This window comes from Glycine soja, chromosome 16, assembly GCF_004193775.1.
Source record: "Glycine soja cultivar W05 chromosome 16, ASM419377v2, whole genome shotgun sequence".
Lineage (NCBI taxonomy): Eukaryota > Viridiplantae > Streptophyta > Magnoliopsida > Fabales > Fabaceae > Glycine > Glycine soja.
In genome coordinates this window covers 299,507-313,176 of record NC_041017.1, presented here as the reverse complement: position 1 = coordinate 313,176, position 13,670 = coordinate 299,507, and the positions used below count along the sequence as shown (strand labels likewise).

At 36.5% G+C, this 13,670-nt stretch overlaps 1 protein-coding gene across 1 annotated transcript in view; it reads right to left on the bottom strand.

The window, feature by feature from the left end:
• The window catches only part of LOC114391129 (midasin-like), a 59,357-nt gene that overhangs the window by 30,292 nt on the left and 15,395 nt on the right, over positions 1-13,670 (bottom strand). The window contains exons 10-24 of the mRNA XM_028352125.1: positions 11,508-11,630; positions 11,311-11,410; positions 11,136-11,229; positions 10,910-11,044; positions 10,774-10,830; positions 10,490-10,666; positions 10,274-10,399; positions 8,439-10,199; positions 7,891-7,958; positions 7,568-7,763; positions 7,356-7,460; positions 6,849-7,154; positions 4,836-5,029; positions 4,662-4,749; positions 1,423-1,573 (exon numbers count right to left, since the gene is read on the bottom strand). Coding sequence (XP_028207926.1) covers positions 1,423-1,573; positions 4,662-4,749; positions 4,836-5,029; positions 6,849-7,154; positions 7,356-7,460; positions 7,568-7,763; positions 7,891-7,958; positions 8,439-10,199; positions 10,274-10,399; positions 10,490-10,666; positions 10,774-10,830; positions 10,910-11,044; positions 11,136-11,229; positions 11,311-11,410; positions 11,508-11,630 — 3,681 coding nt within the window. The remainder of the gene's footprint in view (positions 1-1,422; positions 1,574-4,661; positions 4,750-4,835; positions 5,030-6,848; positions 7,155-7,355; positions 7,461-7,567; positions 7,764-7,890; positions 7,959-8,438; positions 10,200-10,273; positions 10,400-10,489; positions 10,667-10,773; positions 10,831-10,909; positions 11,045-11,135; positions 11,230-11,310; positions 11,411-11,507; positions 11,631-13,670) is intronic.

The following is a 13,670-nucleotide window of genomic DNA, read 5'->3' as shown; positions in this document are numbered from 1 at the left end:
GCCGCAGCGGCCACCGATCTGGTCGAACTAAGAATGACTGGAAGGAGAACGTGAGGGATCTCAACACCACTCTAACACAAAATCAGCAATCTCGAGGCTCACGCTATGGACTGAATCAGAGCCCTTAGCAAACATTTTTCTCACTACAGGATCTAGTTTGGGTTGGGTTTGGTTTCGGGATCTAATTTTGGCTTCTTGATCATAAATAGTTTACCATTGATGTTGGTTTGCGATGTTTTTTTTTTTGGAAGGCAAAGATATAATATATTATAGAATAACTAGTACCAGAGGTACTACAAAATACAGAAAAGGGGTCCTGACAATTCAGGAGATACAACACCCTGCACAAATGAAAACCCTACTAACATAGACTTTAGCTAAAAGCTATAGACATATTCGAAGACCAGCTATAATAAGGAATCTGGAAATTCCTTTCCCAACCCCTCAACCAGGTCCATAAAAGGAATAGAGTGCTATCTGTCAGCCTATTGATATCAAAAGTTTGATTCTGAAAAATGATATCATTTCTGAGCCTCCAAATTGAAACTGTAGCTGCTATCCACCACATTGTCCTTCTTGTGTTAGAAACCTTTGAAGTTGCTGAGGAGAAGTGCTGGATAAAATTATCCAAAGGCCTACAGTGAAACACCTTGTCTTCCTTTACCCAAGAAAGGTATTCCCACCATATAGGCATAGTTTTGCCACAGGTGAAAAATAGATGGTTGGTTTGCAATGTTGATTTTGGGGATTTTGGGATTTTTGTTCCAATTACTGGTTTGGTGATGGTGACGCTGGGATTGATGACCATTTAAGTATCGAGGAGATGATCAGATGAAAAGGGATATCAGTGAGGGGAAAATAGTTTTTAGGGGTTTTTAGCCACCGGAATTTGTTTAAATGTTTCAGACACTTTCAGAAAGCCAGAAAATGGACTGTCGTAAAAAGCAACTAAATAATTATAAAATTGATGCCACCTCATCACATAACAACAACTTTTAACAGCAGAGACTAAAAACACGGACGGACGAAAAGATCAAGGACTAAGACCGGTCAACTTTTTGTTCAAGGACTAAAAGTAAAAACTTTAAAAAGTTCAGGAACTAAAAACATAGTTAATTAGGCTCAAACATAGAATGTAATTAATTGTTAAACCCAAACACAAAAAAATCCGAAATTATTCTTGGGCAGAAACACAACATTTTTTAACACATGTCCAACCCTCAGAGCATAATAAAGCCCCAAGTGGCAAAGAGCCCACAACGAGGTGCCAATCCTTCTTAACATGTTTGTTTCATCAATTTGGGCTTGGGTTCTTTTACCCAGGAAATATCAGCAGGTAATTAATATATAATAAAAAAACAGATATTATATAAGAAAAGATAGAAGTTGAATAAATGAAAATCATTAACAAACAGATGATACCTAGATTTAACCCATCGAGCAAAACAAGAAAGACTCCATGAAGAAGTGCACGTTTAGGTCCTAAGCTTTCTTCCATTGCAATCAAAAAGTCAACCCAAGAAATGAGATCTCTCACCGTAAGCATTCTCCCTGGATGCAATTTATTGTACCACTGAAAAGCATAGGAGTAATAAATACAGCAGCAAAGAATAGGAGTAATAAATACCAAATGACTAATAATATAATAGATCAAAGAAGTAATCAGTACAGCAGCAAGTAGCACATAACAGTTGAATAGTACTATTCAAATGTAGCTACATGCTAAAATAATACAAAGCAAGAACCTAAATACACCAAAGAATTAATCAGTACAGCAGCAAGTAGCACATAACAGTTGAATAGTATTATTCAAATGTAGCTAGATGCTAAAATAATACAAAGCAAGAACCTAAATACACGAAAGACTTTTTTTTACTTTTGCGGAATGTGGAGACCAATATAAAGATAGAGAAGAGAAGTACATAGAAGACGCACAGAAAAACCTCATAAAACCACAAAAGCAAATTCATCAAACCCTTTTCAAATTTACAAGACGAATTTCAACAAAAATTACAGATACCCACGAACAAGCCAAAACACAACTCTAACCAAAAGCAATGTGAAAGAATATTAAAAGAAAATCTGATGGAAAACCTAGAATAAACTATTAATCTGTAGGAATTAACAGATGTTGGATGCAAACCTTTGTTATGGGGATACATAAACCTATTTTACCCAAGATACATTTTATTCCATGTCCATTTTAGTTATGTTTTTTTATAGATTGAGTATAATTTATTACTATTTTATTAGCATTTATTTGCTTGTTTTCATGGAAGCCTCTGTTGTATATTAGAGAATTCAGATCAATGGAAAGATATTAATACCTCAAAATACCTTTCCCAATTCATGGTATCTGAGCAATGTATTGGGCCTCATACCCCACCATTAATAATGGCCGAAATCACCATGGTGAGGTATGGTATGGTTGGTAGATAACCATGTCCCTTAAACATGTGATTAGGAGTTCGACCTCCAAGTCAATGTGTAAGGAAGAGCAACTTCAGGAAAAGTCAACCTCTTACATGGATCTAAGTACCCAGAGGAATTAGTTTCTAGATCTCGGCTAGGGGTAACCCAAATTCACTAAAAAAATACCCGACAATCTATATCCGAATTCACCAAATGGGCCAGAATCCAAAATAGAGATGACAAACATGATAACTTAAAAACTATAACCCAAAATATGATACCAACCCAATTTCTTCTCTAAACCCCAGCATCATATTTTAGAAATCATCAACATAAGTCATCGGTAACTAATACCAAGGTAGGATGCTTGAAACAATAACATAACATTTGGCCTTCACTCTCTCCTACCATGGATCCTTGCCCTATCTTGAGGCTCAACGTGACCAACCTCGCCCTCAAAATTCTCGTTGCTTCACACACTTCGTTGTTCATCCTTCTTCTTCTCCATGCTTTTGCAAAATCAACCTCAAGAATTTTCCTTTTCAATCTGTCGTCGTTCCTTTCATTCCTCTGGAAAGCCACTTCCTCAACTCGTGCAATTCCATTTGAATGTAAAAGTCGAACCCGATTTGGGTTTCCAAGAGTATAACTGTCTCTTATATGTGAGTGTGGTGTGTTGCGCGTGTTAACAATGTGGTTATTCTGTTTCGTACAGTTGGGGGGTGGGGGGGGTTAACCCTGGAAAATGTAAGAGTAGCCAGTTATAGAACCAATGAGCAAGTGACAAGTAAATAGCGATGTGACATGTAGGTATTGAAATCAACCAAACCTACATCCAAGCCAAAAAGTAACAGATTTCAATTTTGCAAGGACAGCTTCCGAACATTTTGATATTTATAGGACAAAAAACATATTTTAGCCTGAATTTTTTTTGTTTTTACTGATGCTCAAGAAATATGTTTTTAATTTGGATTTGCGGAATTGTAATTATTTATTTAATATGTTACTTTTATGATTTTTATACATTTTTAAATTCATATCTTACATGTATCATATCCTATATATTGTTTAAATAATCGTATCAACATATTAGATACATATCGTATTTGTGCCATCATAGGGTAGAATATAAGAACATGGCCCAAGGAATCTAACGTAATTTGGATACAGTTTACATCGTGCACAGGTTATTTGAAGACTTGAATATTATTATAGAAGGGCCTACTATACAAACAAAAAATCATCCATCAGTAATATCAACAGTTGAGGGCACAGCATGATTGAATTAAAGATGTGAGAATCAATAGGAGTTTTACTAAACAAGAGATGGCAAATAGTGGAATTAGCTTTACTGAAGATGTAGATTCTCTTTGATTGAGTGTTTGAATATAAAATTATCAAGTTGGTGTTGGGCAACCCTCACCACACAAGTCGATTTTGTATGATTAAGTTACACCCAAACCCAAATTTTAAGATAATGATAGATAGTATTAGAGCCTATCCTAAATCCCTTAAAGGGTCACCTACCATATTATCAAGTATCAACACACAAACCCAATAGTGTTGGGCATGAGGGAGTGAGTTCGGGAAAATCCAAGTCCTGCATTGCCTAGAGATAGTATCAATATAAAGTATATAAGTGGGAGACAACAATCACCTCACAAGTCGGTTTTATAGGATTGACTAGGACCTAAACCTAAATTCTAAGAATTTGCAATCATTGATATCCATTCTCCAACTTGAAAATGAATTCTGAATCAAATCTGTGTGCCTGTGTCACCCTCGGTGATGTGGCAACATCAAACCTATTTCGGCTAAATTGTTATAATTTTCACTAGATAAGTTGTTGTACTGGTCTAGACTACTGTGTAAAATTGCCATATTCAAAGGTAGTGTGTCTGGAAGAGAGACTGGAGAGGAAGAAGCACCGTTAATTCATAATAGATAAGCAAAGGCTCCTTGAATCAGCTTTTGGAGAAGATCCATTTTTTGGTTTTTTTCATTCATTATTAAACTTCTATTTTTCTTTAGCTTCTCCATACTTGCATTTTGCTAGGCCATTTCTCTTAAGAGGAAGAGAAGCCTTAAAAAGCAAGGGCAAATAGTACCTTAATTAATGAACCAGATCCCCATATTACACTAATGAAGACAATGGTTTGCTTATGATAGGAAACAAGTGCACAGAATGCCAGCAGCTCTGCAGTAGTGAATATTTAATGACTTCAATAGTAAATCTTTGTATAATATACCTCAAAAAAACTTATCATGGCATTAACAAGTGAGAGTCTTTCTTCATTCGTGGGGCCTGAGTTGCCTACAACTTTAAACTTGGAAATTCTGGAAAGAAAAAATATCAAATAAACAGGATATAAAATTCACATTTATCTAAACACTGATAATCTAATATGGAAAAGTAAAGGTACCTTTTTAGAGCAATGTCCCGAAGCTCATGTAGATCATTAACAGGGGAAACCCATATCTCTGTAAAGCGATTGCGTAGTGCTGGAGATAACTCCTTCTTACCATAATCACCACCAGGGTTCATTGTTGCAATAACAAAAAAATTTGAATGTGCAGTAACCTTCTCCAGATCAGACCCTCCTTTCTCAGCCAAAGACTGCAACCACAAAAAGTAAACACTCAATAGCAGTAAAAAATGGTAGAAGATGACAAGCAATTATGAAGAAAAATGTCACTAGCAATCTTAGAATGTAGGTTTGAGGCCTAACTCAACCCCAAAAGCAAGCTCATAGAGGAGGGTTGTCCTCCACTTATATAGTCTATCTTGGCACTATCTCTAGCTAATATGGGACTTGGATTTTTCCAATTACACCCCCTCACGCCCAGCACTTTTGGGCTTGATGCGTGAATAACATGGTGGATGGCCCTTTCAATGGATCTAGTATAAGCTCTGATACCATCTTAGAATGTGAATTTGACCTAATTCAACCCCAAAAGCTAGCTCACAAGGGAGGGTTGCCCTCCACTTATATACTTTATCTTGACAGGGAATCAAGAGATGAGAACACAGACAGGGTATTTCAAGAGTATGGAAGCTAAAAATACCAAGTAAAGCTGTGTTTTTCGCTTGGAGATTAATACGTGATAGACTGCCCACTAAATCTAACTTGTCTAGAAGGGATGTGGACATCCCTGACAAATTATGCCCATTCTGTAGGGAAAAGGATGAGGAGGCAGCCCATCTGTTCTTCAGCTGCCACAAAATTATACCACTCTAGTGGGAATCCTTAGCTTGGATAAACATAGTGGGAGTGTTCTCGCAGAATCCAAGACAGAACTTCATGCAGCACTCAAATCACAGAGATGGCTCATTTGGTGGGTGTCCCTAACATAGTGTGTATGGAATCATAGAAACAGAATGGTCTTTTCAAACAACAGCTTCAACACCAACAAACTGATGGAGGACGCTATATTTTTCTGCTGGACTTGGCTGAGGAACCTTGAGAAAAGATTTGATACACCTTTTAACTTTTGGTCAAGCAATATCAGAGAAGGTCTCTTTTTGTAATTAGTGGGAACAAGGTTTAAGTGCTGGGATGATCTATGTAACTTATACCGTCAGAGTTTGGGTTCCTTAATTCACGATGAGTTGTTTTGTATTAGGGAACCAAATCTCCACAATGGGTGATTCATGCTTGTAAATATAACAGTACCCCTGGTACTGCTTTCATATTAATATATATTTTACTTTTTGCAGATCAAAAAAAAAACTTCATCTTGCCACTATCTCTAGCCAATGTGGGACTTGAGTTTTTTCCAATAAGAAATAATAAGTAAGCATGATATTTGCGACAAATTAATTGTGTTTCTAGATCACATCGAAAATTTCTTATAGTGTGCTCAATATTTTATCTTTTAACGAGGTTCTTTAGAACAGGTAAACAAGTTATTTAGATCTCTAGTTTTAACACTTTAATCTACCTTTGTTTTTGTTTCATAGGGGGATACATTATCCTACTGTTCTTTTATAACATTCCTACTACTCAGCAATATTTCTTATCAATCCAGCTCAAGAGATCTCCAACTTCTCAGTACATATGTCCACCAACTGAAGAAAGGCCCGCCTCCTGATTCCTTCCAATACCTCTTTTAAGCAAGAAAAATAAGAAGCGAGTCCTGGCACAGCAGTAAAGTTGTGTCTTGGTGACCGGTTGGTCATGGGTTCGAATCCAAAAAAAGTCAGGGTAAGGCTACATACAAAGACCCTCCCCATTCCTTCGTAGCAAGGAGACTTTGGGCACTGGGTACATTAGGTTCTTTTTATGTAACACATTCACACTATTTAAAAACACACGCACAGTTATCACTAGATTTTTAGAAAGAGTAATGATTTCATCATTTCATGGGTTATAAACCTAGGTCTAAAACAGGCTTAAGCAGAAAGTTAAATGTGTCGATATAGATAATAAACTTACTAGCATCCTTTCTGGCTCCAACACACTATTCAATCTCTCAAGTACACTATCATCAGCCAAGGATATTTCATCCACAAGAAAAAGGTCACCATCTCTCATTGCTTTTATAAGAGGACCATCCTGCCACACAAATATGCTCTGCCACTTTTGATGCAAGCCATTGAGGTCCAATTTTATTTGCTCAAGAACATTAAGATCTTCTCCACTGACATCCGGACTAAAAACTTGACCTTCTTTACAATTCCTTATCATACCATTCAGCAGATCAAGAGTTGAAGAAGCATGATTTATGTCAGAAGAAACGGACTGCATTGGAAAATGACAAATCAAAATTGGCTTTATCTGAATAACATTGATTAGCATAAAACGTAAAGAGTGAAGCAAAGAACTCAAGTGTAGATACAAAAGCTGGCTGAATGCAGCAAAATAAGGTTATGAATATATGCATAAAACTGAACTTACAAATTTTGCATAACTAAAATGGATAAAAAGACAAAGAACACTCACAAAGTCCTTAGAAAAGTATGTATAAGCCTTTAGTTTCTTCAACTTTTCAACAATTTCTTTGTAATTAGAAATCAGTGTAGATCGCTCTCGAATAGGACGGAATCCCTGGGAAACATTTTCTAGTTAAACCTTCAGCTAATAATTGTAATATATGCATTACTCTTTCAAGTCCTCACAAGAATGATTAAAAGACAAAGTATAAGAAAACTGACCCCAATAAAATCAGATGTTTCTGTATATTGATGGCAATTCAAAGTATGTAATTTTAACTGCAAACAAGCACTTAATAACTGACACACAGTAGTCTTCCCTCCACCTGTTTCCCCAACAAGCAGTACAGGCTCACGTAAATTATAACAGCGTTCCACAAGGAAATATAACCTCTGCATACTTTTGGTCAAGAGCACACTGAAATATATATATATATATATATACATATACATATACATATATAGTTAATAAAAAAAAGCAATAAGTGATAGGTATTGAATCAAGGATTGTGGATCAAATTGAAAAGGCAATAACGAGCTCATACCTTTCAAGACTCTCTGAACCACCTAAACCAACATTGAAATTGCAAGAAGAGTGACCTCTAAATGATATCTGAAATACAGTTAAAAATATTTGATGAAGATATAATAATGTTCAACCTTCTTCAATTATGAGGTATTGTACAGGCAACAATCTTAAGAGAGAGAATAATTTCCAGACTAATACCCAAGAATTCAATCCCAAAAATCAGAAATTATCACACAGATATCATCAACACAATATACATATAAGTACAAACAAAAGTTCTGAGTTTGAGCCCAAATTATATGACAAAGAGAAAGGAAATGAAAATACGGAGTAATATTTGATAGAACTTCATCACAATTAGCTTGAAACAACTTAAATCCAAGATAAAATAACAGAGTAACCTTCCATATTTTCCATATAAAGCATATATTGATTACTCAGATAATATCCAAAAGTCATAAAGCATATGAGAAAGCCAGGACAGCACACAGTAAACAGCAACTATTATCCACTGGCTATCCACAGATGTGCAGAAAATGAGAAAACACAAAGAAACGACCATACCTGATCATGTAAATTTTTTTTGTTTAGTGTAACCCCAAGATGCTTCTTCAGAACTTTTTGAACAACGGACTTTTCATCCTCATTCCGTAGCCTTTCTGCCAAAAGATAATAGCCATCTTTGGCCAAATCTTCATAAGAGTTACCAAATCTCTGAAAACGATCAGCCCAGCGAAACAAGTCTCGAGGTGTCATAAATCCATGTTTACCAGCAAAGACTCTGCTACTCTGTCTGTGCAACCGAAGATCCTTCATCACTTCAACCATTTTCTCGGCATGACCTATGTAGATTTGACATCTCTCAGACAATATTGTGCTGAGCTCACCATCTGGAATTTCACCAACATGAATCTCTACAAAACGATTACGAAATGCCCGGGACAACATTTTGCGGCCTCCATAAAGTGTAGGTGGATTTTGAGTGGCAAAAAGCATAAAGTTTGGATCTGCTTTAATTCTTTCTTGCAGTTCAGGAACATAAAGCTCTCTGTTGTCATCAAGTAATCGGTTCAACGCCTCCAGCACATCAGATGGAGCCAAATTAAGCTCGTCCAGTACAATCCAATAACCATTTCTTACAGCTTTAACTAAAACGCCTTCATTAAAAACAAGCTTTCCACTAGTGTCAGTTATATAAGAACCTAGATACTCTTGCAAGTCAGTGTATTCATGATTATTTATTCTTACAAAATCATGACCAGTTATTGCAGCAAGATATCGAACAAGGCTAGTTTTTCCACTAGACGTGGGTCCCTGTAAGAGGACAGGATATCTCATTAGAACAGCTCGTGCCAAATTGCCAAGATGCTCCTGCACAGACTTAGTTTGAACATAATTCCCGGAATATCCATTAGATTTGGAGGTATCTAAATAGTGGGAAAAATGTACATGTGGAGGCATCTTCCCTTCTAACAAAAGAGATGATATTTTTTGCCTCATTATTTCAGCACTGGATCCATCCAACAATGAAACAAAAAACATACTAAACCCATCATATAATGCCTTCTGAATTTTAAATTTTCTCTCTGCCTTCCGTGTATACTCCAGAGCACGATAAAGGGACCTTAAACTGTATTGAGGCTTCTGGTTAGTACCATCCTGCAATCTCTCTTCAGATTCCTTTTTCGCTTCTTTATAGAAACACACAATTTTATTCACCAACTGCTGATCCATATAGGCACTACTAATGAACTGACTAATAAACAGACTTAAATCGTCATCATCCAAAACATCATCAACAAAATACTCAGTAAATCTACTCCTCAAAGAAAAGGGCAAATCCCTCTTCCCTGCATCTGTTGCTGGATTCATGCAAGCAAATATACGGAATTTTGGATGACGATGTATATAATCCATATCACCTCTTTCAGCTAAACACAGCACACCATGTTCCCCTTCTAGAACACCAATAATTCTTTGCAAGGTTTCCGGAGGAGCCAAATTCACCTCATCAAGCAAAACCCAGTCACCATTTCTAAGAGCGGTCACAAAACTTCCTTCTACAAAAGAAAACATCATCGCTGAAGAACGATTACTTTGACAGACACTATGCAATTTAATACAAAATCTCTCCCACTCTTGGATTAATTTTTCTTCTAATGGCCTTTTACGCTTTTTGGAAGATCCAGGTTGTATAAGCTTAACTGACTTCCCAACTGCTATTTGCAATCTTTTCAGCAGAGCTTCCCCATTCTTATCAATTAAAAACTTTTGTCGATGATCTTCTAAATAATTTTGCATTCTAGTAATAAAGCCATCATTATTCTGAACAGCAGAAAAGCATTACAGCCATTAGCAAGAACTTCTCACAAAATATAAATAAAAAAAAATAGAAATACCTCTTTAGGAAATGTCTTGGTAAAGAGAGACAGAAACTCGCCATAAAGGGACACATACACAGACTGAGCATCCATAGGCTTAAAACCCCCTAGTAAGTCAGCAACATCACTTTGCTGACTCAGGTTCTGGAGAAGAAACCACCATAATGTGTCATTCAAACACATTTGTAACACAATTATAAATAACAGAAAATAATAGAGAAATATGCAACATACCAAAACAGTAAGCTTTTGATCAAGCCTTAAAGCCAAATTTTGAACAATTGTAGTCTTCCCAGTACCGGTTTCTCCAACCAAGAGGACAGGTTCATTATACTTGACAGAGCAAGCAATGCGCTCCAAAACATGCATAGAACTGCGGATCTCGACAAAAGGTCTTTTATGTTGTTGCAACTGCATTTAAAACAAAACAGAAAAATACAAAGGAAACATGAAACCTTTTACCAAAATTGTATCATTGTTTAAACTTTAAATTGTCACTGACTATAATGAATACTAACATGTGGTTTAGAGTACTGGAGGGAAACTCGGCCTATTCTTAAATCTGTAAAAGAATCCTGTGCATTTAACATCCAAAAATGAGAGGCTAATTTAGCAAAATCACAAAGTAAAGATTCATACTTCACTAGATAAAACCTGAATTATAGGTTTGTCACAGGGATACAAGGTCTCAGCTGCAGAAACTGGTACTTTCCACAACCCTGCTATCTCTTTCATTACTGACAAACGGTTTTTAATTGAAGATGAAAAGGATGCAAATACGTCAACAGCCTGAGATACAAGACAATAGCTAAACATGTAGTTAAGTCTAGGAAAGATATTATAAGGAAACAAGGAGATAAAAAGAACTTAAAAATCAGACCTCTTTATACACACAAAAACATTGATTTTCTGATAAGCTACCATCAAAGCAAAAACCTAAACCTGCAATCCTTTTGCACCATTTAAGGAGATCCCTGCAATGGATAATCAAAAGCCACATCAATTAATTAAAATTGACAAATCAAGCACAGGCCAAATATTATTACTTTAAATACCTTAATGAGAACCTGCAGGGACAATAAACCGAAGCAGAACTTCCCAGGTGAAAACCCGCTATTTGAACCATGGAAATAGAGTTAACCCTTTCAAAGGTTTCTGCCAATATAATAAAGAATGAGCTCATATTAACTGCTTACAATAATACAAATACATGACTGAAACTACAAATTAAAAAAAAATATCATGTCAATACCTATTAGTTTGCCAACATGAAGCTCCAAATCCGGATGCCTCACTTTGATTATCTCTTGCAAGTCTTTATTATTCAGTGGCGGAATCATCACTCTTCTCCAAAGGACACTATGTGAATTTTGACCTTCCAGTACAAAAAAAGTTTTCATCTCATTTATAATCCAAAAAAGGACAATAGAATTTTATAGTACAACAGGAAAGTTTTCCTAATAGGTGAGGTAGCACATGGATCAAAAGATACCAATAGTCTCTACCAAAACCCTAATACAAGATCTTTTCTCCTTTAAAAACCCATGGTAAATGGAAACAATGATGGGACATTGAAACAAAGACACATGCATCCTGGGCAATCAAAGATGCAAAGCCCAAGCTAAGCTTACTCTCACTGTGACATGATACACTTTGTCCCCACATCGTGTCAAGGGCATTGCTCAAGATACACAGTCTACAAAAGAGAAAAAAAGCACTTGAAATGATCAAGTGCCTTCAAAGATGCACACATCATGTTTCAACCAACTATTTCAAAGAACTGAATTTATTGTACACTACCACAAAATGTTAGTTTATTTCTTATAACCTATGTTCATTTGAAAGTGTTAGATTTATATATGTAGTTTTTATATATTGTTTTTATATTTTGTTGTCTTTCCTCTCTTCTTTAGTCATCGGTCATAGAGAGACAGCTTTTATTTGAACTCTCAATATATAAATACATTTCAGTTGTGTGTGAGTGTGAGACACTCAAGTATTACAATTAAATATCTTAGTTTCAACTTGGTATCAAAGCGGGTTGATCTCACTCTGCCTGTCATCCGCTGCCAGCTGCCGTCTCCAGCCACTGGCCGCCGCCATATATTCCGGGAACACCGGATTTGGACCACCTCTCTCTGCAAGGCAGAACCCAAGTGGTTACGGGTTCTATTTAACTCCCACAGGCTCTCATGCAGCTTTTGTTCATCGCCTTGTAAGGCGCATGCAGTTCACTCCTTTTTCTATCATTCATTCAGACACTTGGGGTCCAAGTCGTGTTACATCTTTTGGGTTTAGATATTTTGTCAATTCATCGATGAATACTCTCGTTGTACTTGGGTATATTAAATCAAGAACCAGATTGGCAAAGTCATTAAAATTCTTCGAAGTGACAATGCTAAAGAATATTTTTCATCTACTCTTTCTTCCTTTTTATCCTCACATGGCATCTTACATCAATCCAATTGTCCTCACACACCACAAAAAAACGGAATAGCAGAAAAAAAAACAGACATTTAGTTGAGACAGCATGCACCTTATTGTGTAATGCGAATGTCCCTATTCACCATAAAGGTGATACTGTTCTCACTGCTTGTTTTTTAATAAATAGAATGTCCTGTTCAACACTTTATAACAAAATTCCTACTTCCACCATCCTTCCTCATGAACCTTTATATCATGTGTCTCCCCAGGACTTGACAAGCTCTCTGCAAGGGCAATCAAAGGTGTTCTTCTTGGGTACTCTCGTCTTCAAAAAGGGTACTAGTGTTATACTCCAGAAACTACAAAGTACTACATGTCTGTTGTTGTTACTTTCTTTGAAGAAACTCATTTCTTCTCATCCTCCAAGCAAGATATCAACTCAATTCAGAAGGTCTTACTTATCCCATCCTTCAACCCAGTAGTATTTCCTATACGTGAGAACTCCAACCAAGAACAAAATCATTCTCGCCCTCCAACCAACAGGGCAGTCAAGTTATCTTCACCACCTCCTTTGATATCTCAACACAGGACACAAGGAATTGATCCAACATTGCATGGAGAGTCTTCTAGTTCATGTTATTCTCCATTAGCTTCCCCTATGACGGATCCTTCATCATCCCTTCTTCATCATCACCTCCTCATGATGATGACTCAGGTTGTCCCATTACTCTTAAGAAAGGAATTTGGTCTACTCAAAATCCTCATCCTATTTACCTGAGTTATCATCGTTTATCTTCTTCACATTTCTCTTGTATTTCCACTTTGTCTTTTCTTACTATTCCCAAAAATGTTCATGAAGCACTTGATCATCCTGGATGGCGACAAGCCATGATTGTTGAAATGCAGGCTCTTGAACACAGCGACACATGGGAGTTGGTTCCTCTTCTTCCTGGGAAGAAGGTGGTTGGTTGTAGATGGGTATATGCTATTA